Source organism: Fonsecaea monophora, assembly GCF_001642475.1.
Source record: "Fonsecaea monophora strain CBS 269.37 chromosome Unknown Scaff44, whole genome shotgun sequence".
Taxonomy (NCBI): domain Eukaryota; kingdom Fungi; phylum Ascomycota; class Eurotiomycetes; order Chaetothyriales; family Herpotrichiellaceae; genus Fonsecaea; species Fonsecaea monophora.
This window is the reverse complement of record NW_019173975.1, coordinates 63,770-89,164: the sequence shown is the minus strand read 5'-3', so window position 1 is coordinate 89,164 and position 25,395 is coordinate 63,770. Positions and strand designations below refer to the sequence as shown.

Genomic DNA, 25,395 nt, shown 5'->3' with positions numbered 1-25,395 from the left:
GCTGGTGGGCTTCTGCAGGGACTGAGGCGCGGCGGCGGGGTGGGAGGAGTCCCGACGCTCTGTGGCGAGGGAAGGAAAACGGTTTCAGGGACCACCAGAACCTGTGGCCAAGGCAGGCGGAGCGGAGAAGGGGACGGGGAAGAAACAAAGGCAGAAAGGAGGAGGAGAAAGCCACCGACTAAGTTGCCCATCTTTCTTTCTTCTCGGTCGATCTCTGGACAGCCGCTGAGAGCATGAGAGACAGAGAGAGAGACATCCTCTGCTCATCCCCTGACGGGTCCCCGATCCCCTTTACGAGTAGGTGCTTTACCGTACCGAGGCGCCGTCGTCTGCAAGTCATTCGCCTGGGTTGCCTGAAGCGGCGCCAGCGCCTCACTGGTACGCCTCTTTTGAAAGGGGGCGGAAGATGCAAGTTCGTATCAAACTCTGCAGCCTTGCATGACTCCCCTATCAGAAAAACACAAAAACAAAAACAAAAGAACGCAACAAACCTGAGCAGCCAAAGAAAATACGCATACAATGAAACGAATCAACAGAAGGATAATGGGAGCCCTCGGCACCCAAGGGTTTCTTTTTCTTTCTTTTTCATCTTCATTTCCCCTTGCATTGTCGGCGCAAAGAGCCTAGACTCTCGCTAGAGCTTTGCTCTGTGCACTTCAGTGGTCAGCTTTTAGCTTCCGAATTGTTGAACCTCAGATGGCAATAGCCCTAAATTCTGCTCACAGAAGATAATTCCTGGGTCAACGAATTCACCAGTAGAGAATGAGTGAATGCCCTGACGTCTGACAGAAAGGGGTCATCCCTCAGGTTTTGTTTCGAGATCCTAGTTAGAGAAATGTATGCCTCTGCAGCATTTTGAGCGTTAAGCTTTGGTCATGCTCTCGAGTCTGAGGTGCACTCCCTGCATTGACTCGAATGCTCGGACACGATATCCAACGGGCCAGACAATGAGCGCATCTCCCAAAGGTGAGAGTAGTGACTTCAGCGCAGGTTATGGCTTAATAGGGTTTCCGCTTGCCCGACGGCCCTTGTGAGGTTCGCAAAATTAGACAGTAGAACAGCTCGTTGAGCGTGCAGCTCTCTATAGCTAGCCGACGTGGATCTGATATTAGCGAACATGGATTTAGCGTATATCGCGCTGTGGAGTTAGCTTCTGCAGGGCGGACTAGCTCGAAGTCTGTATCAAAACGGCGCGCTTGTATGGGATTTCGGCCTTGTCGTCTCCCAGCAAAGGGAAGAAGATCCATGGACCTGGAAAGCTTTCTCTGTGCTGTCGAACTTTATCACGGGAACATCACTGCCGCTGTGAATGTTTCTTTCTGCGCCACGGTTCCGTGACGAGGGCTAGTTTGTGAATGAGCCATGCTCTACCATTGGCAACCTGCTCTTTTAATCCATGCCTATCCATGGTGTTCCAAAATAAGATCCTCGAAGATATCATAGTCGACGGGTAGATCTAGAGTGTCGGCGATTGGTCTGGTGTGTTTGTTGATCTGGTATCAACAACAGAGGGGATTGTTTGTGCGACAAATTTTGCTGTCTCCTCCGTCTGTGAGGAGTGCGTACTTGCAGTCGAGAAGAGAAAGCGATTGTAGGATCGTATCAACTAGAGATATTTTCTTAGTTTGACGCGTCGTGAAGGCTATTCAGCAAAGAGAAAATCGACGACAAAGGGTCACAACGTTCAGGGAACTCAGCAACAACAAGTTGTCAACAACAGGGCTCGTTCTGGAACCGTGCTAGATGATCAGAAGTCCCAGATCCCAGATTCCTCAGTCACAATTTAAAAATAAAAAAAAGATCAGTATACCAGTCTGCTGTAGCAGTCAAAAATCACTTGTCCCTCGCCATCAAAGTCCATTGACTGTGATGGAAGAATACCAGTCGCGCCTGGTTCGAACCCGGTATCTGGTGAGCCCCATTCCTCCTTTTTCCGACTTCCCCCCCCTTTTTTTCTTTCTTTTTCTTGCTGTACCATTTTGGATTCCAAATGTAGGCACGCTGCTCGTTGATATTGTAGTCTTGGGTGATATTTTGTTCAAAGTGCGGTGGTAGAATGGTTGTGATAGTGAAGTGGTCAAGGAAAAGGTGGAATCTGCATCATGTAGGGAAGGAGTATATCAGAGTTCGAAAGGGAATAGTTTGCATGTCTGCAGAATTCATAGCATCTTGTGGCGGCTGTAGAGAAGAGGAACGTATGTGTGTTGCGTTACTGTATTCAGGAGCATGGTAAGAGTCTGTGATGCCGAGTTACGCCTGAGTGACAAGAGAGTCAACTCAGCTAGGGGTTGTAATTCCTAACTTTTCAAGTCATGGATGCTTGCAAAAATGCGGCAGCTGGACCCGCTGAGGCGTCTCATGGAGCTACCTGCGCACACAAACCAGTTGGTCTGCAAGACTTGCTCCTGAAGTGCGACGTCGCATAAGGAAAAGCGTTCAAACTCGTGCGATATGACGGGTGGACAAGGAGGAAGGGCTATGCTGCGTTCTGCCTCAGCCCGGTACAGGAATTCGAAGCAGAGACTTTATCTGCACTCTGGCACGACCGCCGGGCTGCCGCGGAGTGGCAACAGGCAGCCAACAGGTCTCAGAGGAGGCCAAGGGAGAATTTGCGGGAAGTTACTGGAGAGGTGGGCGCGCCCCCTCAATCGGCCAGGAAAGAGACATCACTGTGTGCTTCTTCGGCTCATGAGGGTCCGACGGGAACAGCCGTCTTCGAGACAGAAATAACCAACAAATTTCCACCTGGAGGATCAAGGCGACGCCTGTGATAATGCAGGTCAGGTTTCCTGATCAACTCCCTCCCCACTCGTAGATAGCATTCCTGTCAAGCCAGAGTGACCATTTAGGGCTAATCCACACCAACGGGTGACATCCCCGTCCGCCTAACGCATGGCAGCGGCGCCTCTCCTCGCCTTTCTCAACCTTGTATCCTTCAATCAGGAGAGACGTTGCTTCTGGCATGGTAGATCCCCGGGTTGTCGTGACTGATTCGAGTCGCTTGACGGTATGACACCATGAACCAGTACACCGGTCCTGGGAAAAGGGGGTTGTATCCTCATGGCAGCAACCTGGATCGACGTGTGCTGGCAGCTGGCCGCATGCGCTTCTCATTCCATTGTTCACCGCCTCTATTTCTTTCCATCGCGAGGAGCTAGGATCGTGAAGCCACCACTATGACCCGTTCAACGTTCAACCTCTGTAACACTGATATTGTAACTTTACCCGGGCGAACGAGGGGGGATGAAAAGGTGGTCTCGTCCCATAAGCCGTTGAGGCCAGAGCCAAATTCCACTTAGCCACAAAACGACCTATTTCGTCCGGCAGGTTTGTAAGGTTTGGGCACCAGGGGCGGCCCGATCTCCGGCCACTTCGAAGATGTTTGTCAGGGGAGGGGGGCCCATCACGTTCTTGCTGCGGCCGATGAGAAGCTTCCCAACCTCGTCACAGTGACCAATGCATCTAGCAGGGGCCCAGGAAGCCTAGCCGGTATTTCTGTAGAGGATTCACGATAGTTCGCATGAGGTGGCGCTACGAGGCCAACACAGAGAGCAAACAACATCCTAGACAGAAAATCCGGGTGAAACGGGACACGTCCCTCCTTGGTAGAACATGCATAAGGTTTGACGAAGTGACCCGAAACTAGTCGGCCGGGGAGGCTTTCTTCTGTAACGTTGTCCTTGTTAGCTAGCTAATCCGGACTGTCAGGCTCCACCATCCAAGAGACGGAAAGGCTGAGGTGGTAGACCACAAAGCTGCTGTGACGACGGCAGACATGTCTGGTAACCACAAGAGGTGGTTCAGGAGCCTCGACTTCTCGATGCTCGGTCGGTGGCTTGACCACAAGATGGACCCCTGAAGCCCCTAGAAGTTCTTCTGGGTCTGAAATATCCTCGTGTCAATGGAAACCATAGGGGGAACAACGCCAACGAAAACTGCTGGGGTAAAGATGCGCCTTGAGGCGAGTCCACCAACAGGCACCGGAACGTGCAGAAATGCAGTAGCGTAGGCCCACGCACCTGAAGGTCCACGCGTGGCTGCCATTCACTTGCTGTCTGTCGGCATGGCGTAGACTCTTCCGTGTTTTGATGTAGCGGTGTGATGACGACAGAGAAATTAGTGGTGTATTACTGGAATCCGTTGTGTGGATTCTTGTTCAAGAAGAGAGGAGTGAGAGTCTGGATAATTAGGAGTTGTTCAAGTATAAAATGAGCAGCCCAGCCGCAGCAATGATCCCTCACACTTCCATGTCCACGCTCAACAGACGTCTAGTTCATTAACAATTTATTCTGCATTGCCCAAAATGGAGCCCGTCCGATTGAATTTTGGGCACCGTGATCAGGAGGAACCAACCCAGACTATCGGGGTAGGTGGTGATACTCAAAAAGACGATTGGTCTCATGGTGGGTGGAAGTCTGTCCCTTCTCTCTCGGCTGTCTAGATTGACGATGGAATGCAGTGTGCTCGAGGAATACCTCGATCGAGCCAAGCGACGACCACAGTACGGGTGGCGGTGGTGGTGGCAGTAGCAGTGACAGCTTCGAGAACTCTGATCGTAACATGCAGATCGATCATGTTACTTCGAGTGAAACAGACCTTGTTGGTATTGGTCAATGTTTGCCTCGTTCACCGGTCGACGGAGGGCTTGAAGGAAGCCCACAGGCTTCTTTGTCCTTCGGAACACAGTCAAGCAATAACTCGGGGGGGGATGGGCCAGGACAGCCAAACATCCCTGAGAGGCAACCAGAACGACGGCCCACGGGCCACGACACCAGAGCCCCCAAGCGGAAAGCACCAACGGAGCCTGCAGGCCCATCTTCAAAATCACCTAAAAGGGCTTGTCATCGCAAATGATGAGAGGGTCTCCTCGAGCCAAACAGTCAGCAGCTGTCCTAGATTATTTTCATGATCTTTACTGGAGGCAGATATCACGATCAGAGAGAAGATTGATTCAGCAAGGCGGGGTTGGCTGTCGAAAACAATCATCGAGCAAGGCCGAGGCTGCTTTCGACGCCCGCTTCAGACTAAGGATGATACAAGAACTCATCATCTAAGATATGGATGAATCAAAGGATGAATCAAAAAGTAATGTTTACGTACCAAGTTGTGTTCCAGAGCTTTCATCGTGGTATATTTTGTAGCACTTGTGAGCCTTCCAAGGTATGTAAACCAGTATCGATGACCTGGAAATGCGAAGAGGTAAAGCGGCATGATACCGTAAGTCACTTAGACACCTGCCCGAGAACTGGCCACAGAAATTTCTTTGTAGTTGTCACTAATGCTTTCTCGGTTTCTGGCTCTTCGTCGTAGGTCAAAGTTTCAACATGGGAATGAGATGGTGCTGGCTCGTCTTCGAATCGCCGTTTCCTCGATTCGCGGCCATTGCTACTGCTGTTGTTACATTCCTTCGACTTTGCTTTCGCTTCTTCCTTCGCTCTAGCCACTCTTCTCTCACTTAGCAGCCGCTGAATCTCGGAGTGGCGGAACATCTTGATCTGGTTATCCGTCAATGTCCTCTTGACGCCATCGTCGTAATAACCCAAGCTGCCCTCGTCGTGGTTGTCGTCGTCGATAGCAGCATCATGGCTGGGCTCAGTCTGGCCTGGAGCGTTCAGCGGATAAGTCATCAGGTCTGGGACTGGCTGAGTGGCAAAATGCGTAGCATGAAAAGCTCTCAGCTGGGCTATATCCCGTTGCTGAAGCATGTCGGGCGATGAACGTAAGGAGAAACAGTACGGCCGTTGACGAACACGGGGAGTATGCGCCACATTCAGTGGCTAGGTGTGTTTAGTATTCAACAAAGAAGGGGATGGTGGCACAGTCGTCGTTTCACTCACCAGAAACGCTGACTGTGGTTGGTAAGCGGAAGTACAAATTGGCTTTCTTGCTCTACCCTAGCGAAATCACCGAGCGCAAGCGGAGATAACAACGGGTCCACCTCAAAGAGCTTCTCACACACAATCTAAGAGCTGACAGACCGCTGGCACCGAAAACCCTCTGCTTGGAACTCGCCGTCAGCGTCGTGGAGAACTGCAACTGGGTGGCAACCACCTCCACAACTTCCTTGTTTCCGATGAGTAACCATCCTGCTACTCAAGTTTGCGTCGATCCTTCTCTAGTCGCAAACAGGCAATTGGGGATCATCAACATGCATCAACCGAATATCAGCCCAGCCAAAGGCCACAAATCAATTGGACATGGGTCTTGCCGCTCCGATTTGTCGAACGCTGGCTTGAACACTGTCTACTCGTACCTACTCTCTTGGTGTACGAGCACTTTATCCTGATACGGCACAATTCTCCTAGCCACAAAACCCATTAGACTCTCGACAAATATAATGATTACTCAAAGTGGATTTGTCTCAAGAGGATATGCCTTGTGTTTAGGCATAGGAGAGAGCATTGAAGAGGTGAGGTAAGATCAAGTTGTGCGTTAACAAGGACTATAAATGAAGGGATTCGCGTTCTCTGAATTCTTCCTTTAGTCTTCAAGTCGATTTCCGAGACAAGTCCAAAGCATTCGATACTGCCTTTGATTCTTTCGTTGCCACGTTCCCAGAGACAAAATTTCCGACATGTCTGCCCAGCTCATCCTTCTGACCGGCAGCTCAGGCCATATCGGTTATCGTACACTGGTCGAGGCTCTTTCCAAAGGCTACAGAGTTCGAGCTGCGGTTCGCTCTGAAAGCAAAGCTGCTGAGATCAAGGCTGCCAAGTCCACCGAGCCATACTTGAATCAGCTTTCCTTCTCCATAGTGCCCGACATTGAGAAGGATGGCGCCTTTGACCAAGCTGTCAAGGATGTGGATTATGTTGTCCACGTTGCGTCGCCTTTGGCACGACCTTCCGAGGACGACGAGGTCAACATTATCAGACCTGCCATCAGGGGTACGCTGAGCATCCTTCGGTCAGCTCTCAAAGAGCCCTCGATCCAACGAGTCGTCATCACCTCCTCCGTGGCAGCCGTGTCTCCACCGGATGCCCGAGTTTACACGGCTGATAACGTCGAGCCAGACCCCCATGGACCATATCCTCATACTTTCGCAGCCTATGCGGCCAGCAAGAAACTCGCCTACAATCGCACCCGAGATTTCATCAGCGAGGAAAAACCCCATTTCACCGTGGTCAACATCATGCCTACCTTCGTCATTGGCAAGAACGAGCTTGCCACTACTCCGGCAGCGGTTAACTCTGGATCTAACGCCCTTGCATTGATTTCGCTTTTAGGGACGCAAAATCCCAATGGAATGCCGGGGGCTACATGTCACGTCGATGATGTTGCTTACGTCCATGTTGCCTCCTTGGACTCTAAAATCCAAGGAAACCAGAACTTTGGAGTCAACTACGACGTGAATGGCGTCAAATGGGACGATGCTATCGACATTGTAAAGAAACATTTCCCTCAGGCTGTGGAACAAGGAGTGTTTCCACTCGGTGGCAGTCAGCCCTCATTGCCAATGCCATTTGATGCAAGCAAAACCGAGGAAGTATTCGGCATCAAGTTCAAGAATTTTGAGGAGCAGATTGTGAGCCTTGCTAGCCATTACATCGAGGTGACTGCAGCAGCATAGTACTACCCTGAGCGGCTTCATGATAGGATGTGACGGGGAGGACCCGTGCCACCCAGATACGGAAGCTGTAAATACCTCGAGCTACTTCACGAAGATAGAAATCATGCAGATATGCGTTCTGAGACGTGTTATAACTCCTTTCTGGTGAGATTCTCTTGCTTCAGTCCTGGGTACATGTTTACTTCGAAAGTCTGGCACCTGGATGTGTTCTTGGAGGCCGTCTGTCAGTATGAAGCAATCGAAGACCATTAAATACGAGGTCCCTGCTCCATGCACCCTTGATCTCGTAGTTGTACCAAGTAGACGCAAGGATGAGCTTTGTTCAGGTCCATTGCTCGCTTCGGAGACTGCATCCGTCTGCATTAATCGTGACGCATGTGCAGTAGGTGACATCACCCCATCTAACAATTGGAAAAACAAAATAGAAACAACACAACACGGCAATCAATCTACCTTAACTGAAAGCTACTCGGGGCCATTCGTCTACTTCGTTCCCAAACAGTCAGAGCGTTCTCCTGTTTCTGTCCCCTTACTAACCTCACTCTCACCAAATGAGTCCGGATTCGGAAGATCCCAGCTCTGCGATCAACATGTCCGCGCCGGCGCGTTCGATGCTGGGCAAAGTCCACAAGCTGGTGCCTCCCATGCTGGAGAGATTCCACAAAGGTCAGCTTGGTCGAGTCGCCGTCATCGGTGGCAGTGCAGACTACACGGGGGCACCATATTTCTCCGCCATGGCCTCTGCGCGGCTGGGTTGTGACATGTCCTACGTCTTCTGCGAACCTTCGGCTGCCCCGACCATCAAGTCGTACTCGCCAAATTTGATGGTGTCCCCGATCCTCAGGTCTACGGCCTCCATATCTCAGGCGCAGAAAGAGCAGGATCCTTCGGGAGAGGAGCTCGCCAAACCAATATTGGATATGTTGCCCAGGTTGCATGTGCTGGTCATTGGGCCCGGTCTGGGTAGAGATACCGTGACGCAAAAGCAGGTCAAGGCAGTCATCGCCGCAGCTAAGAAACACAACCCCCCCGTCCCTATGGTGCTGGATGCAGATGCCCTCCTGCTAGTTCAGACAGATCCGGACCTGATCCGGGGCCACAAGGAATGCATTCTTACCCCCAATGTGATTGAGTTTGGACGTCTAGCCAAGTCCGTCGGCATGGACCAGAACACTGGGGACCCCGAGAAGGCATGCCAGGAGCTTTCCAAGATACTCGGCGGAGTCTGCATTATTCAAAAGGGCCCAGTCGACTACATCTCACAAGGTATCGATACCACTGTCTCCGAGTTCCAAGGTGGTCTGAAGCGCTCCGGTGGACAGGGTGATACCTTGACGGGTTCGTTAGGCACGTTGCTAGCGTGGCGGGAGGCTTATCACGAGAAGCTCTGGGACATTGGGGAGGAGATGAGTCGAGAGGAAACGCTTTTGTTGGCGGCGTTCGGCGGGAGCGCCATCACGAGAGAGTGTTCGCGGAGAGCTTTTGTGAAGAACCAGAGAAGTTTGCAGGCAAGCGATCTTACGGAAGAGGTGCATGCATCCTTTCTCGCCCTCATTGGGGAGCCTGGCCCGACGCAAGTGCCGAAACAAAATCTATAAAGAGCTTTTGACAATCGTTGCATGGTGAGGAAGCTTCCAGGGAAGGCTAATTCGCCCGGAAAGGACGTGTAGAAACGCAACTACAGTAGTACACGCTAGGACGAACACGAATCGTCATATGATGATGCTTCATTGCTTGTGGTCACCCTTGTATACTCGTGTACTGTGAGACAGCCACGGCAGACCAGAGGAAGCCTTTCCTTATGTACAATGCCACGACCCAAAAAAATTCCCTGGGAGGCACTCTTGCTTATGAGTCGTAAATGGATCCCTTCTGTTTCTTGAGCCTCTCTACCCGCTCTTGCTCCACTTCTTTATGTCTCCCTTCGTAGTATTTAGCCAACGCCGTGAGATCTGCCGTGCCTTGTCCAGCGGAAACGTTCCAAGGGGACCCGAAGTTGAAAGATCTGGATATCCGGTTTAGTAACACTGATGCTAAGATTGCAGTCATCCGCAGAAAGGGTGTACGTACTCTTGATGTCGCAGAGGAGGACCCGCGGGATCTGTCGGTGTCGCAGCGAACAATTGCCTATCCGCCGCTGCCTGCTCCATCATGGTCGTGTGTATTGCATCTTTTCTCAACAACACCTCTCTGCCCGCGTCATATTGCCGCACCAGACGTGTGAGGGCATTGTCACCGGGAGAGCTGGCGATTGAGTAGACGAGAATTGCGAAGGGGACGGAGCCAATGGCAATGTAGAATCCCCTCTGTTCCCCCGGGAAGTGGTCAGTTTTCGCACGTCCTCATCAAATTCTTGAAGGGAGTCTCCTGCTCACGCCGAATCCTTCATGTCCCGATCCACCTGCGACGTGGAGAGCGCTCTCTCCAGAAGAATGATGATGTGCGTCTTCGTGGCCGTGGCCAGCTTCGTGTCCAGCAAATCTGCGTTGTGGACGTTGTTGGATTGCACGTCTCCAGGGACGAGCTGCAGCTCTCGCCCCTCGAGAGACAAAAGACATGACGGCGGATGCTGCAGCGATAGAAGAGGGTCACAAGGGAGTGTTCTGCAATGTACTGTACTTCATGTTCATCGGCTGTCCAACTGCGGTTATACGTCTAAAGCTCTATGACGCCAAGAAAATATCGGCCCGTCTGTTTATCCGGCCCTCGCACATCCAATCTCAACATCCTCCCAACTTCCTACGCCAATCGCACTTTGACACGACCTTCGCTTCAGTGGCCAGCGTCCTATCAACGCTCCTCGACCCAGAGGCGAGGGTACTTTGGTTCATGCAGTCCGGTCGATTATTATGCGGAGTGCTTCCAGACCGACTTGTCGTCACTTTGGTCGGGCAGCAACCTCCCATTCTGCAACCGTTGACGCCCAGTCTTGAGACGACCATAGCGCTTGATGCTGACCTTGCTTCCCACAGTTAAGTGTTTTTATGACTCAAATGACCTTTTCATTTTACCATGATCTTCTGATTCTCACATTCTAGACTTGTTTTGTCGCTATTTTCGCGTTGTGTGTCAATAATGTACCAGTATATTTGTTGTCTCTACCTCACTGGACGCCCCGAGTACCTGCAAGACAGAAAAGATTTTTAGGTCGAGGGCACTTTGGTTTCGCTTCCGAAAGTAGGGTGATCAGAAAGCATCTATTTCTTCTTCTATTTATTCTCTCGATCCACCACGATGTCGACGTCTGCATATCTCACAAATGCCAGACCCCGGGGTAGGCCTGGAAGCTTCAGCGATACTTCTGAGAAGCAGACTCGCAGTCGAGCCTCGAGTTCGGCGTCTGCAAAGCTTTCCAAGACGCTGTCAAGGACTCTTGATGAGGTCTCTATTCCAAGGAATAGCCGTTCGAATTCCCCGGCTATCTATTTCCACCGGCAAAGGACGCACGACTCAAAGTGGTCGGATCCTGTGGTGGTTACATCTAGACATCCTGCCCTCTCCTTGCGATCCGACAAGAGTATCTCGTCAAGAATGGAGGATGACACATTTCATTCCCCGAGTTCGCCAACTAAGGTGAAACCACATATCATCAATGGGTCCCATGACCGACCGGATACATCTGTATCAGATGCGCGTCCTCCCTCACCTACGAAATCGTCGATGACCGCTGTTCCTGAGGCTGTCGAGATTATGGGATCCCCTACAAGAGATGTGGAGCTTCTGCAAACCTCACAAGGTCTTCGGCAGAAGAGCTTTTCGTCGAGATCGCTTGCATCGATGCAGCCAACTGTTTCCGAAGAGCCTCAGGACATCGTGCCTACCCAAATCACATCGCCATTCCCCCCGGTGCCCATATCAGCTCCCTGTTCTACTGACGTTGTAGAGCCATCGGCGAAGGGCTCCAAGTCGCCACTACGCGAAGAAACGATCCTCGGGTCTCCAAAAACGTCCAAATCATCTTTGCACGAACCCATAGCTACACCAATGGGCACAAGCCCAGTACCATATCCTTATGACCCACTAGTAGCGCCAACTCCGCAAGGCCCGGTAGTCTTTATACAACCTACGTTTGGCCAACATCTTGCGGATTCCACGGAGGGAGACATGCCTTTCATGTCGAGCCCTCCGTTACCTACTGACGGGACCTATCTTCATGGGTACCCACCTCACGGTCGCTCGCCCTTAGCTTCGCCTCCATTGTCACCCTTTCTCCAGCAACCTGCTGGTAGTCCGCCACCACAGGGTGTGCCATTCCCACCACCTTTCCCATATCACTATCCCCATCCGTTCGTAGCTAACCCTAATCTCCAACTCGCGTTCTACCCACCACCCTTCCCTGCCCCTCATGGGCCTTTTCCCTATCCAGATGCTGTGTCTCGATCCGGCTCTGCAGCACCTGATGATGAGCGCACGAAACTGCTTGAGAAAGTCTCAAGTGTCCTTCCTGACATCAATCGCTTACTGCACTACTACCAAGAAAGTCAAGGACTTCTATCTGAGAAGGATCATCTCGTCAAGCAAGCTGAATCGCAGCACAATGAGGAGATTGCCAAGCTAAGAATTGAACTGAGCGCGTCCAAAGAAGAATACGAACGCATCATAGGAGAGCAAGCTCGTGAAAACCTGAAGCTGAAAAACGAAATTACGGAACAAGGGGAAAAGATTTTACATCTTGAGGCATCTTCACGGGAGCTTGCGAGGGCGAATGAGGAGATAACTAACAATCTGACGCTGAAATGCAAGACCTTTGAGAATGAGGTCGAGAACAGTCGGTCTATGAATGAGCAGCTGACTGCAACCAAGGTTGACCTTGAGGACCAGATCGAAGCTGTCAAGAAGCAGCTTGATGACGAAAGGATGCAGCATAAGCGCTCACAGACTGACTTGATTCAAGCCCATGAAAAGCAAATGGCGGATAAAGAGGACATTCATGTCAGGTTACTAAATGAACACAAGGCCGGTCTTTCAAAACTTCAACTTGATCTGGCAGGTCTGATAACAAAGCATACACAGCAGAGAAGAGATCTGGAGTCCGCGCGCACTGTCATTTCCGAGCATGAACAATCCTTGGCCGCCAAATACAAGGAGCTGGCCGAGTCTACGCAATTGCACAAAAATCAAATGGAGGCGCAGCGGAAGGCCATGGAGGAGACCGCAGAGCAGCACAAGCAAGAGTGTGCGGATTTGTCACAGAAATTGGCTCAAGCTATGGAAAAGCACAAAGATGAAATCACTGCACTGCGGGAAGGGCATCAGAAAGAGATTGGACAACTGCGCAAAGCAGCCGAAGGACGATTGTCAGAACTGATCACCAACCACAAGCAACGTGAATCGCAACTCCAGGATGAACTGAATGCCCTCCAGTCTATGGTCGAAGACCTTCAGGATGACCTTGAAGAGCAGCGTAACGTCAATAACAGCCTGAAGATTGAATTGGCGACTGCGCAGAAAGCTCACCAGGCACTTCAGACCACGACTGAAATGACCAATCAGCACCATACGGAATTGGCGGAATCTATACTCTGTTTGAGAGAAAAGCAAGCTCAATGGCAACGAGAAAGTGAGCGAATGGAGCGCATTTTGCGAAGCTTGGGCCACACAAGTGCGAATAAAGGAAAGGGTGACAACTTCTTGTGAGTGCGGTCCGTGGCGCCACTGACAATGATCATTCTCATTCGTTTCTAGGGTTTCTTCGGGCGCACGCCGCTGACAGGTCAATGCAGTGTAAGTGCATTCCAGTCGCTGGCAATGTCAGTGGAAAATGTTGCGGAGCAGTTCTTCCGGGACCAGCCATGTTTGAATCAATTCCTGTTGCGAGCAGCTCGACTAAGCGGTCTCCCTGATATGACAGGCACGACGACGGTAGCTCGGGCGCTTCGTTCCCTTTTCATACAGAATCAGATATTCACTGTCCTACATCAGAGGATCTTTCGGCCGTTTTTGTTCACATCATCGAATGACGAGTGCGATGAATCTGGTATGGAGACATGCTTGTCTAGGGTGTCGACAATGATCTGTGCGAAGAGCGTCCATCGAGAAGCAATATGGAGAGCAATCACGATGCGGGCTCTCTACACCAGTTCCTATGGCCGCAAAGCCGCGAGCACGGTCGCAACCTCTGTCAGCAAGGAGATTGTCGACAAATTACAATCCATGACATTAGCCGAGTACATTCCTGGGTTGATAAAAGCGGTCCGCTCGATTACCAAGGCAGCAGTCCAGCTGTGGCGTCAAGTACGGGTCGAATGGGCGGCTGTCCGATCCAGCATGTCTCCAAAGATCTTGAAGACAGAAGGAACATCGAGTCCGGCTGATATCACGCTCAGGATACGACCACATATCTACAGGGAATGCTTTAGGACTGTGGATGATGTTGGGAGGGACTCGGGTCCACCAAATATGCCACCTACGGCAGCTTGCATCTACCTTCAAGGTACCGCACTGTGTCAAGACTCGCCCCTGGTCATAGCAAGGCGTCGGGAGCTGATGGCAGACAATGGATGGCAAGAGTGAAGTAGAAGGCATTGTACAACAGAAACCTTGTACCAAACCAGAGGTCAGTAGTTGCACCTGGCCCGAAAGCGCGGATTGTGGTTCTTTTACGGAAACTCATACATGCGACCCACCGACCTGAGTTCTCGATACGAAGAGATATAATGAGCAGTCTGAGGAGTTGGCGCCAGCGATTGGACAGACTGACACGCACTGGCACGGCACTGGCAAGGGGGAAAGGGACAAGAATCTGCCCATGATTCTGCCCCAGGCTAGTGAGATCTGCTCTAATGATCCCTGTAGCGAAGACCAAAGGGCAGTGCTGGCTGCTCAGTGGCCTGTGGGCTCGTAAGGCTGATTCGGGGCTGTGCAAGCTGCTTCAGTGTGGGATACTCGAGGCTCCATGACTCCATGGCTGCTTCAAGCTTTGCTTTGAAGAAGGTTAGCTGGTTAGGCAGCAAGTGGAGGTCCCTTGCATCATACCGAGTAAACTGTATTATTGGTTATTATTATCTATCATCACTTCGTACACCGTGGTACCATGGACCCGATACTCGTGGTCGAGACGGATCACCAAGTAAATTGTCCAACAGCTCCCACTGCGAGCACGAATACTCCTAATTGAGCTCACCGGCTTGGGGGAACCGGGCTTGTGGCTTGTCAGGGCCTTGTGTGGAATGATATCGTGGGTCCTTGCAGTGACCATCCCCGTTCGTCTCTGCTTGGGTCGAATCAACCCTGGGCGCCTCGACACCTCTAATGCGGGAGCTGAAAAGTAGTGTCATCCAAACCTCCAACAGCCGACCAACATGGCTGTGCTCACTTGCTCACCATTCAGGGACGGGCCCTGGTGGGCTTTCCATCTCCATCTCCACCTCAATCCTCCCCCCCAAGAGGAGGCCAACTGAGGCTTGATCCCTCCACCTGCGCGAGACAAGGAAAAACAACACCTCCACCACCACCTTCGCTCGCTTTACCACCAACCGTCACTGCGATCATCTGCTTAACTTTCCTCAAAGCCTCCTCCGGTCTGCTCGGCCTCGAAACCTTCCTTTTGACCCAAGTCCCTCAATCCCACCGCGCGCCTGCGAGCCCTTTTCCGCTGGCCGACCTCCGATTCATTGTATTCATCAGGCTGTTTCCTCGCGGGTGCAGTTCAATGCTTGGGTCGCGAACCACTTCTCTCACAGCAGCTCCGAAATCTGCCCTCAATCTGCCTACCTACGCCGTTCTCACTCACTGCTTCTTGCTGGCGGCTGCTCTTCAACCCTTTCCACAGCCCTGTCCGTCGTCCCTCTGCGCGACCAGTCACATCTCTCGAGTGCCTGTCCGACCACATCAGCAGACACCACAATCGGGTGCCACAGATCTCCTGTGCTCCTCTTGACGATTTCCCTCTCGGTTTCTAGTGTATGATTATCCTTCGATTCACTCTCCTCTGTTTCCCTCTCGACATATCGTGGTGCATCGAACGGCGCCGCGTATTCACGGCACCCACCAGATCAACGTCAGGCGCAGTCTTCAGTGACTCACTTTTTCTGTTCTTTGACTCGAGCAGCATCATTCCGTGCATTCTGGGATTGACGTCTTTGATCCGAGGTGTTCAGGATACGCAGATACCTATAGTAAACCACAATATCCTTGACAACCTCACAATAGGCGGCCCATCCGCCTAACATGCCTCCGACGCCCTGAACATTCGGGACCTCTCAGATCGTCCCCACTTGAGAATTGAGCAAAATAGCAGGGACACATCTCGCTTTCCTCTTACCAGGCTGCACACTTGCGACAAAATGTCGCACTCGATCCCGAATTCCTACAGTGCCCAGAGGACTGGGCAGCAATCTCCGCTCCTGGCGACTCCAGCGTTTCACCTACCGCGACAAACACAAACCCAACAACACAGAGCGAATTCTTCTATGTCGAAGAGCCATCATCACAATGCGAGTATAACGTCAAACCCCTCTCAAGGAATGCAGGAAGTCGGGAGTGGATCGGACGTTTGGCCGGGCAATGCCCACTTCATGCTCCCAGCAGTGTCGAGTCCTGGATCCTTGCACCCTTCTGCTGACATTTACAACCTCGAAGAAGATACTCCGTACCGCGAGTCCTCCTTTGACGATTTCTTGACAACAGAAGAATCCTCTGAAAACCCTCTGAGCGAACATACTACTCCACAAGAACAAATTTGGGAGCAACAATTCTTAACACAGGAGGCGGCACAACTTCAGATAGTCGATTCCTACGGGTCCAACGATTTTGAGGCCGCGCATGGAGTTTCAGGTAGCTCAGATTTACGAGGTTGTCTTCAACGTCCCGAGGACGGGCTGCCGAAATTCGTGTCTGGAGAAGAGCTTAGGAGTTCCAAGAGCTCCTCACTTGGCTCGCCTCTTCCTTTTTCTCCGCAAATACAAAGTGCCAGCCAGGGACAAAATCAATCAATGGACCACCTGGGCGCTTCCCACAAAAGGGGAGCCTCTCAAAACCTCAAAGTGGACACAACGCCTAACCGCGTCCTCTCGCCCAGTAACAAGGTGAACGCGTGGCAATACTCCGCCCATATACGTGCACCGAGTCCCGTGGTCATGATATCCGACTACGGAGCTTCTGGTGTGAAGCCTGAGACTCCACAGAACCTCATACCTGCATCTGCAAAGCGTGGTCGCGAAGGCGAATCTTCTGAGGAGGACGAGGAGGAGGACGAAGACGAAGCTAGGCACGATGGAGCGGGACCCGGCGATGCTGATGTGTCCCCATCTCATCTCATGCCCCCGGATGTCAGTGGCATGGAGAGTTCACGTTCGACGCCAACCCAACGCCACGGGCTCGAACCACATTCGAGGAACGATGAAACAACATCCTCCGCCAAAGAACTTGAAGAGCAGCGCCAGCTCGAGGAAAGAAACGCCGAGGTTCAAGAATGGCTTGCCACAAGCGACGCCGGAAGTGGCCCGGAGGATGAATCTGGAGGAAAGGCTTCTCGCCGGACGCCTCAAGGCACAAGGCGGCGAGCTCATACCACTGAAGGTCGTTTAGACCATCGTGTCACCGTATACTCGGACGAGCATATCCCTGGCCCAGGAGCTCTCGTCGATGTCGATTCGGACGACGAATATTTTGACGAAGTTTCGGTGCAGTCGTCGGACATTGAAGAGCTCACTGAGCAAGTCCTCGAGCATTATCGGGTTGTTAGATCCCCACGCCTCTCACCATGTGCTCTGGATGGTCATGCATCGACTGACCAGACCGCCTTCCCTCCTCTTGAAGATGAAACTCCGGCGGAATCGCAGGAGCCGCTCCCTACTCAGTTCATGAGGCGAGGCCCGTGGCAAGATCCGGTTCGTGGGCCTGTTGTCAGCACAAGAGGGCAACCGAACACGTCCAACGCAGCCGCCTACAAATTCAACGAGGAAGCAGCAAAGTGGGAAACTGCCTCTCGGGCTGCCACGTGGGGAACGGGACGTCGTCTCAGCGAAAGCGAAATCAACTCTATCGTCGAAGGCAGTCAGATTCGGCATCTCTCCCTCTCAAAAAGGGGCCGGGAACGAACGAGCAGCATCTTCAGCAAGGCTCGAGGCATCGTCCTTAGGCGGAGTAGCAGCAATATAAAGGAAGAGCCCTTAGCAGAGGACAACGAGACAGAGACACGAGGACATGCCCACCGAAGCTCTGTTGGGAGCGTCAAACCCCAGAGGATGCCGAGTTTTGGCAAGCCGAAGTCACCTCCCTTGGATACGGGTAGTGCCTTCCTTGCGATGACTGGCCAGCTTGCAGCTGTTGGCCGTGGGAACTCGGTGGCCCGGGGTCTTGATGCCTCCAAGTCGACACGCCCCTTGCAAACGCTAAGAAAGCAGCGTAGCAAGAGTGACGTGACCAAGAATGCAAAGTCGTCTAACCCAGGCCTGGCTGATTTATTGACCAAGCACGGCGGACCGCCTATCCCAACTCTTGCGTCTCCAATGCATGAGCGCGAACCTATCCTGGCGGCACAGGTTAGAGACAACGAAGTGGCCCCTGCGGATGACGATGAAGATGAAACAGACGAGGTTGCCCTCAAGATGGATCTTGAGATTCGGGCGGAGGACATCAAGCCGACAATCGAAGGATTTAGGGACCATGCGCGGAAACTTAATCCTAGGCTCGAGCCGTATCTGGTTGAACGGGTTGGCCAGGAGCAGATTCGACGCTACAAGAAACTGATCGAAACCAAGATTAAACACACTCGGTCCGTCCAGGTTGCGCGCAAGTGCCCTTCGGGCAAGTTTTGTTTTGAGCTGGGCGGCGAGGCGACCCCGCTGGCGCCACGGGCCAGCACCAAGGATCCAGACATGACGCTGACACAATTTCAGATCAGCAACCCTGCTGACGATGAGGTGGACGAGTCTGGGTTCACCGACGGGATTGTCACGCCGGCACTGTTTCCTCCGGGGATCCCATTACCACCAGTACCACGACTCCCGGCCGAGTTTGAGTGTAATCTCTGCTTCAAAGTCAAGAAGTTTCACAAACCGTCCGATTGGACCAAGCACGTACATGAGGACGTTCAACCCTTCTCCTGCACCTTTCCCAATTGTTCCGAGTCGAAGTCTTTCAAGCGAAAGGCCGACTGGGTCCGTCACGAGAATGAGCGGCACCGACACTTAGAGTGGTGGCAATGTTCGATCCAGGAATGCAACCATATTTGTTACCGTAAAGACAACTTTGTCCAACACCTGGTACGGGAACACAAGATGAGCGAGCCCAAGGTCAAGCGAGGTTCGGGTAGCAGCAAGAACAAGGCTGTCAACAACGGTCCCCAAGAGGACAGTGAAGTGTGGCTTATGGTGGATAAGTGCCGCTCTGAGACGGAAAAGAAGCCCCGAGATGAACCCTGCCGCTTCTGTGGCAACGTTTGTTCGAGTTTCAAGAAGCTGTCGGTCCATATGGGCAAGCATATGGAACAGATCGCGATGCCGGTCCTGCAACTGGTGGATATGGCAGAAGTGTCTCCTGACACCATTGTGAGCCCCATCGATCAACCCCCGATGATGGCGTCGTCGTTTGGTACCATTCCCGGAGCGATGAACAACGTGGACATGAGCAATCTCTCGCCATACCCTGTCAGTGCGACATCGGCCTACCAGACATCATCGGCGGGACAGTCACCAGCTTCGATGCACGTCCATGCCCAGAACGGAGGGCTTTCCCTCGAACAGGGATACTATAGCCCACATTCATTGACACCGACAGCCTCAGGGCAAATGATGGCGGGCGGCTACGGTGCTACGGCCAGCTACAGTCATCAGTCTCCTGTATTCATGGGCCCGAGTCAGATGGAAGTGCCGCATTCACATAATCTATCGCCTCAGAATGCAATGGTGACACCCCGATCTCAACCCATGGGTTCCGGGTATGAGAATGCGTTCTACGACTCAACAGGTGCGATGTATACGCAAGCACCGATGCAAACCATGTACGTGAGCCCGCACCCGCACCCGCAATCGATGCCAGGGTATGCTGTAGCGGGGCAATATGCCTCATCCATGCTGCCGAATCAACCACGAGGGAGCAACGCCAACCCAATGGAACTTGAGGGTCGCGCAGGGCTGGGTCTGCAGACGGGGTTGCATGTGCACACGGCGCAACAGTATATGTACGGGGGACCGGAGACGGGAGAGACAAGTGCAGACATGCATTTTGCATGATCAAGTTGGAAGATGTTAGCGGATTCACTTTTTCCAGAGTGAGGCGGCGAGAGAGCCGAGGGATTGATTGTTCGGGAGTCGAGGACTCCGGGATTTGGGATTGGGTGTGGTTCAGACCTTGATGTCGGAGAGGTTACGGTCGTATTTCTAGATACCCTGATGATGTTCTTTTTTGAGTCCCACGATTAGAGTCTGGGTTATGATTGGCATGGCAATGATCAATGCAATGATGGAACTATGCGAACAAGTTTGAGTTTTGCAACTTGAGATTGAATTCTGGAACTTTTGGGAGTTTTGAAAGTCAAGGACTTTTCGGAAGCAGTAGGGTGCCTGGGTGCATGAGCCAGTCGGAGGATTTAGTACGAGACAAACGATCAAGAGCGCGGGCCGCTGGAGGACAGGGCAAACAGGGTGTTGGACGTCAGTGGGGGCCGTGTATTAATAAACACCAGACACCAGGTATTTACTGTAGGTACGAGGACCAAGAGAGATAGAAAGAAAGAGGTACCCTTGGCATTTTGACCAATGTGCATAGCCACAGCTTGGGTTGCGGGTGCATGACCGCAGAGGGGTATCCGACATCCAGAGTAAGGGTTGATAGGTGTATATTTGTAAGTAGTATTGGTGAGTAGTTTTATTAGATGTACGGAGGAGTGGTGTATTATTTGATATGATACATCGGAGTATCTATATCAATATGTATGGAGATACCTCGGTTCGTACGAGGTACAGGCAAGGTACCAACTCACCTGCTCTCCTGCTACGTAAGGATCCTCGTACAAATACTGACATTACAAGTCGCTGTATCCGTACCCAGAAGTCCCTGGCAGCAGCAGGCAGCAACAGGCAGCCACTAAGCCATAAATAGACTAGGCCAAGGCACACTCGCAGCTAGTTAGGATCACTACGGACTCATGATTGGCTAATTCCTTTCTGCCGCGACAAATGCCCCGTCTGACCGGTCACAGTAGTTCCAGTAGTTTTGTTACTTCCGGTCACGAGTCGGACAACTGAGGCAGATTTGAGCCAGTCATGAACGGCCACAACCGTCATTCTTCATCTCTTCTCATCTTTCCACCCAAAAACCACCCCCGTTCCATACGCGGTTATCCCTTCTTGCCCTCTTCTCTTTCACCCCCACTCTTCCTTGATACCATGACCTCCTACACCTCAACCGACTCTTGCGCACACCCGGGCACTCAATTCACACACAACTGTTCAACTACACTACCTTTTCCCCTACCACTCCTACACCGGTTGTTGCATCCCTTGATTCTTCGTTTCTTCTGAAATATCGTACTGGTTGCATTCTCATTCAGAAAAGAACCATGACTCCTCGACGACTTCTTCCACCATTCCGTTAATTCCACACGGCTGGATTGATCAGGCCCGTCTAACCAACCCGTGAGTCCCTCTTCCCATCACTTGCACCGCCCCCCCATGTCTTTCTCAAGTGCCCCAAGTCCCAAGTTGGTGCCAAACTCTCTCTCTCCCTTCCCTCTTCTCTCCTCTCTCCATGTTCATAAATTAATATCTAGTCTTCCTTTCCCCCCCAGCAGCATGGAGATTTGGCCTTCTTCAGCCGCCTCATTCTTGTCGAGTCGGGCCAAAAAAATCCTAGGCTAGGCTGAACGCACTGCCTTGCTTATGTTGATTGGCTATCTCGACCTCCACCGTTCTTCACAAAAGATGCCCTAGGCGTAATTCCTTCGTCGCCAGTCTCAATTCAATCAGGCGGTGTTCTCATACCGTCATTGAGCCTCTCTTGACTGTTGCTGGCTCTATCGTCCCTTGTTCGAGTGGCGTGTCCTCGCCTGCGCAGTCAGACCTTGGCCTCTTGTATACCCCGGAATCTGCGCGGGTCGAATTGAACAACAGGGTAAGCATTCTATTCCCCTCCTCCAGCTGGGCGGGCAAGGAAACGAAACTTTTGCCTCATTTCATTTCGCATGATTGGGAACTAGTTACCTATCGGGTCTTTCTGTCTTTCTGTCTGGGCTGACTCTTGGGGTGTCAGTTATATTGCGTCTTTTCGACCTCCTTTCTCTCGTCATGGCAGACAACCACTCTCGACCGCGTCAATCGGTCGTCAAACCTGCCTGGCCGACAAGATCAAATGTATATCCGGCACTGCCTCACCACCCTGTCCCTCCGGTGGTTTCTGACTCATTGCACCAGGCATTTGTCTCAATACCAGACGAGGGCAGTGCATCTGCGTCTGCCCTACACTCAGCCTACCCAACGGATCCTGTCTTGACAGGGCTGCAGACCCCGTTGACGGCCATGGCCTCCCCCGATGACCACATTCCTAGAAGTTTCTTTTCGTCCTCTGATGTTCCATTCCCGGACTACTCTGGCTCCTTTGAACCCTACCCGTTCCAACATATGCAAGGCGACTCCCAGTATTCCATTTCGTCTCCTGGCACATCCCTCCCACCTCGCTTTGTGGAATCGTCTTCTGCTGCCGTCGACGGTGTTACCAGTCACCAGCCCGCTGCCGCACCATGGAATCATCTGACTGCCACCGGAGGAGTACTTGCTTTTCTATCTGACACAGGGAGCTCTAATGAACCTGGGCTGCCTCCACGACATCTGGAAACTCCCCTTCATGATCGTACATTCTCTTCTGCCAGCGCACAAAAATCCCTAGGAGATTCAGGCTACGAGACCCGATCAAGGAAATCTCAGCATGAAGTAGACTCGGTCATGGACGAGCAGACAGAAATGGATGACCAGGACATGGACGCGACTTCCCATTTGCCACCCTATGCTCATTCCACTCGCCCAACCAACGCCTCTCGTGCCCCGAACGCAACTCAACGACCGCAGCAAAGACCTGGAGAGTTGGAATGTTCGGAATGTGGGTATACGGGCAAGACAAGGTCCGATCTGAAGTAAGTTGTGTATGAATCCGTCTGAAGATGCAAAGTTGACCGGCGCAATCGCAGAAAACACTCTGCTCGCCACAAGCGAGAGCACAAATGTCCCTTTGCGGAGTGCGGTCGGAACGCCAAAGGGTTTGCAACTGTCAATGACCTCGACAGACATCTAAAGGCGGTGCATAACATCAACAACCGGAAGACCAGATCCTACAAATGTTGCGCCGACGGCTGCAACAAAACGGGCAAGGAATGGCCTCGTTTGGACAATTTCAAGCAGCACCTCAAAAAGATGCATGGCGCAGAGAACGTGGAATATTTACTTCAAGAGTACGTGTCCGCCCTCAACTGCATATTCTTCGCGCTGACTCTTGCAAGGTCCAACAAATGGTATGAGCAGCAATCTCAACATGCACATGCTGATGAGACGGCCTCCCTTGCGCCGTCGATCGCCTCGCCCTCTTCGCCCTTGGTTTCCGGTCACGATCGGTTTTCCCTTTCTGACAATAACAACAGCTATTCAAATGCCGACCTCATATTCAATCCAAACAGGCCCGAAACTGTCCAGATGTCTCGCCAGACAAGTCACAATGGTCAGGTCAATAATCAAGATCTGATCCGGCCCTTGGGCCTAACCCACGCGATGTCGCAACAACATCAGGGCCGACACCTATCCACGGCGACCCAGAACCACAGCTTGCGACAACCGCGAGCCTTTCCTAACCCAGACATCAACGACATGTCACCACCCACAGCCTACATGCCACGGGCTTGGTCACAGGCCGATTTTTCTCGCTATCAAGATCTGGAACAGCTCCCTCCCGACTTTACCAATCAAAGAGTCAACTACCACTTCTTCCCTCGTGTGCCTCGGAAATCCATTGACGCTGCTGCTGCGGCACTGAAAACGAACTTTGCATACGACTATGACCAATGCTGGAGATTCAAACGGCCCAATACAATTGCCGTCCCAGATCTTGACCAGGACCGGATGGCCGACTTCATCTCACCCCAGGAACTGCGGCATATCCCATCAGACCTCAAGTGCTCACAAGAAGAAGACCTTGGCTTTGTTGGAAGTAGTACCAACCCCGCCATCACCGATAGCGGCTTGGGGTCCTCGCCACACCAAAGCTACCAAGTCAACATATCCGCACTCGAGAATTCGTCCAAGTCTGAGCTCCAGAAGGCGATGGAAGAGGAAATCCACTCCTTTTTAGAACGTCATCGCTCCAAAGGAGGAAATGAATTGCGCTCCGATGAGGAGATTTTGACTCAATTCCGCTTGTCATTACACGGCAGCGATGCCTTGACGAGTTACGCTGCCTCATCTGTGGGGCCGCAGTCGAGGACCACCGACGCCGGGCTTTCTGGAAGCATGCGATCGCCTGCGACAAGGCCGACGCAGTTTCGGTGCCACTATGAGGGATGCGAAAAGGTGATGCCCAGGCAAAGTGAGCTAAACAAGCACATGAAACGGCATCAGAAGCCATACGGTTGTGTCTACGACGGATGCACCAAAACCTTTGGCAGTAAAGATGATTGGAAGAGGCACGAGCGGAACCAACACGAACAACAAGAGTGTTGGCATTGTCATCTATGTTTTCGTGTCTTTTTTCATGATTCATCACACTTCGTCACGCATATGCAGGAAGCCCATTCGATTCCACGACCCGAGGAACTGGCCCCGCAACGCCGAGTATCACGCAACCATCAGGGTCGATTCTGGTGTGGATTCTGCAAGGATATCGTTATACACCCGCAGACTGATACAGATGCCATCGCGTTCCGCTTCGGTCACATTGCCAATCACTTCATGAAAGAGAACAAGTCAAGCAAGGAGTGGGTCGAACTCACAGGTAATGGAAAGACCAAGGGAGCACTATCTGAGGAGAGGAAGCAGAGCCAAGGTATCACAGCTGAAGAGGACGAAGATATCGCAGATGCCTCACAGACGCCCTCCTGTGGTTCTCAATCTTCGGCTTCCCAACAGAGCGGCCGATCGCCAACCTACCAGCCTTCCTCAAAGCATGCCGTTGATCCCCACAGCACTCAGCAGAAAACATCAAGTATGGGTCAAACCCATGGCACGACAGCAGTCTCTCGAACGTCCGATACACTCGACCACAGTCAAACTCGGAACCCGACCTCTGGTCGACGGCACCATCTGCCACGTAAAGCTTTTGCCACGGTCGTCACCTGCTGTCAGTGCGACGCATCCTACGCCTATGGCCTGAGCAAATTCTGTATGATGTCAGACTGTCAGCACGCGTTCTGCGACCGCTGTGTCTATGCTCACCCCAAGGGCGCCATCTAGAGAATCAGAGAGACTCTTCTTTCTGATACTGTGTGCGCGCACTTGCTTCCCTGCAGCTCTGATACTCTCTTGACGGTTACGACAATTAGATCGCGTCGGTTCTTTTTTCTTTTTTCATTTATTGTTGATCATACCCCTATGTCCCACGCTGATTTGTTATGCCATTGCTGAAGGGTTGCTGTACGTACGACGACAGGTGTTGCTGGTTAGTTGGCGTTTGTCAAGCACGTTTCGTGTTGCCGTTTTGTCTTATGACTTGGATGAGATCATGCATGTGGCGGAGGGGGCTACGAGGAACAGACTTTTCTTTTTTGTTTCCAGGTCAAGCGACGGGTGGAATGGATTTGGCAGCGCAATCCGGTCTGCGGTTCGAAGGACCTACATATACGGAGACACTTGGATGGGCATCGAATGGCTGGCTGTATTAGTTTGATATTGTTGTGACGACACTCA

The 25,395-nt window shown here is 52.0% G+C and overlaps 7 protein-coding genes across 7 annotated transcripts; 5 read left to right on the top strand and 2 right to left on the bottom strand.

Moving 5' to 3' along the window:
- Window positions 1-5,222: 5,222 nt before the first annotated feature.
- On the bottom strand, window positions 5,223-5,705 carry AYO21_06382 (hypothetical protein; the record flags this gene model as incomplete). Its single annotated transcript, XM_022656342.1, has 1 exon — window positions 5,223-5,705. The coding sequence occupies one exon, from the start codon at window positions 5,703-5,705 to the stop codon at window positions 5,223-5,225; it is 483 nt and encodes a 160-aa protein (XP_022511318.1).
- Window positions 5,706-6,574: 869 nt separating this feature from the next.
- On the top strand, window positions 6,575-7,570 carry AYO21_06381 (hypothetical protein; the record flags this gene model as incomplete). Its single annotated transcript, XM_022656341.1, has 1 exon — window positions 6,575-7,570. One exon carries the CDS (start codon window positions 6,575-6,577, stop codon window positions 7,568-7,570), a length of 996 nt encoding a protein of 331 aa, XP_022511317.1.
- A 551-nt stretch (window positions 7,571-8,121) lies between these two features.
- AYO21_06380 (hypothetical protein) lies at window positions 8,122-9,168 on the top strand (the record flags this gene model as incomplete). The annotated part of the gene is made up of 1 exon (XM_022656340.1): window positions 8,122-9,168. The coding sequence occupies one exon, from the start codon at window positions 8,122-8,124 to the stop codon at window positions 9,166-9,168; it is 1,047 nt and encodes a 348-aa protein (XP_022511316.1).
- A 250-nt stretch (window positions 9,169-9,418) lies between these two features.
- AYO21_06379 (hypothetical protein) lies at window positions 9,419-10,128 on the bottom strand (the record flags this gene model as incomplete). Its single annotated transcript, XM_022656339.1, has 3 exons — window positions 9,419-9,575; window positions 9,641-9,876; window positions 9,946-10,128. The coding sequence occupies 3 exons, from the start codon at window positions 10,126-10,128 to the stop codon at window positions 9,419-9,421; spliced, it is 576 nt and encodes a 191-aa protein (XP_022511315.1).
- Window positions 10,129-10,804: 676 nt separating this feature from the next.
- AYO21_06378 (hypothetical protein) lies at window positions 10,805-14,083 on the top strand (the record flags this gene model as incomplete). The annotated part of the gene is made up of 2 exons (XM_022656338.1): window positions 10,805-13,203; window positions 13,294-14,083. 2 exons carry the CDS (start codon window positions 10,805-10,807, stop codon window positions 14,081-14,083), a joined length of 3,189 nt encoding a protein of 1,062 aa, XP_022511314.1.
- Window positions 14,084-15,855: 1,772 nt separating this feature from the next.
- Window positions 15,856-19,746, top strand: AYO21_06377 (hypothetical protein; the record flags this gene model as incomplete). Its single annotated transcript, XM_022656337.1, has 1 exon — window positions 15,856-19,746. One exon carries the CDS (start codon window positions 15,856-15,858, stop codon window positions 19,744-19,746), a length of 3,891 nt encoding a protein of 1,296 aa, XP_022511313.1.
- Window positions 19,747-21,798: 2,052 nt separating this feature from the next.
- On the top strand, window positions 21,799-24,942 carry AYO21_06376 (hypothetical protein; the record flags this gene model as incomplete). Its single annotated transcript, XM_022656336.1, has 3 exons — window positions 21,799-21,864; window positions 21,925-22,640; window positions 22,695-24,942. 3 exons carry the CDS (start codon window positions 21,799-21,801, stop codon window positions 24,940-24,942), a joined length of 3,030 nt encoding a protein of 1,009 aa, XP_022511312.1.
- Between the last annotated feature and the right edge of the window lie 453 nt (window positions 24,943-25,395).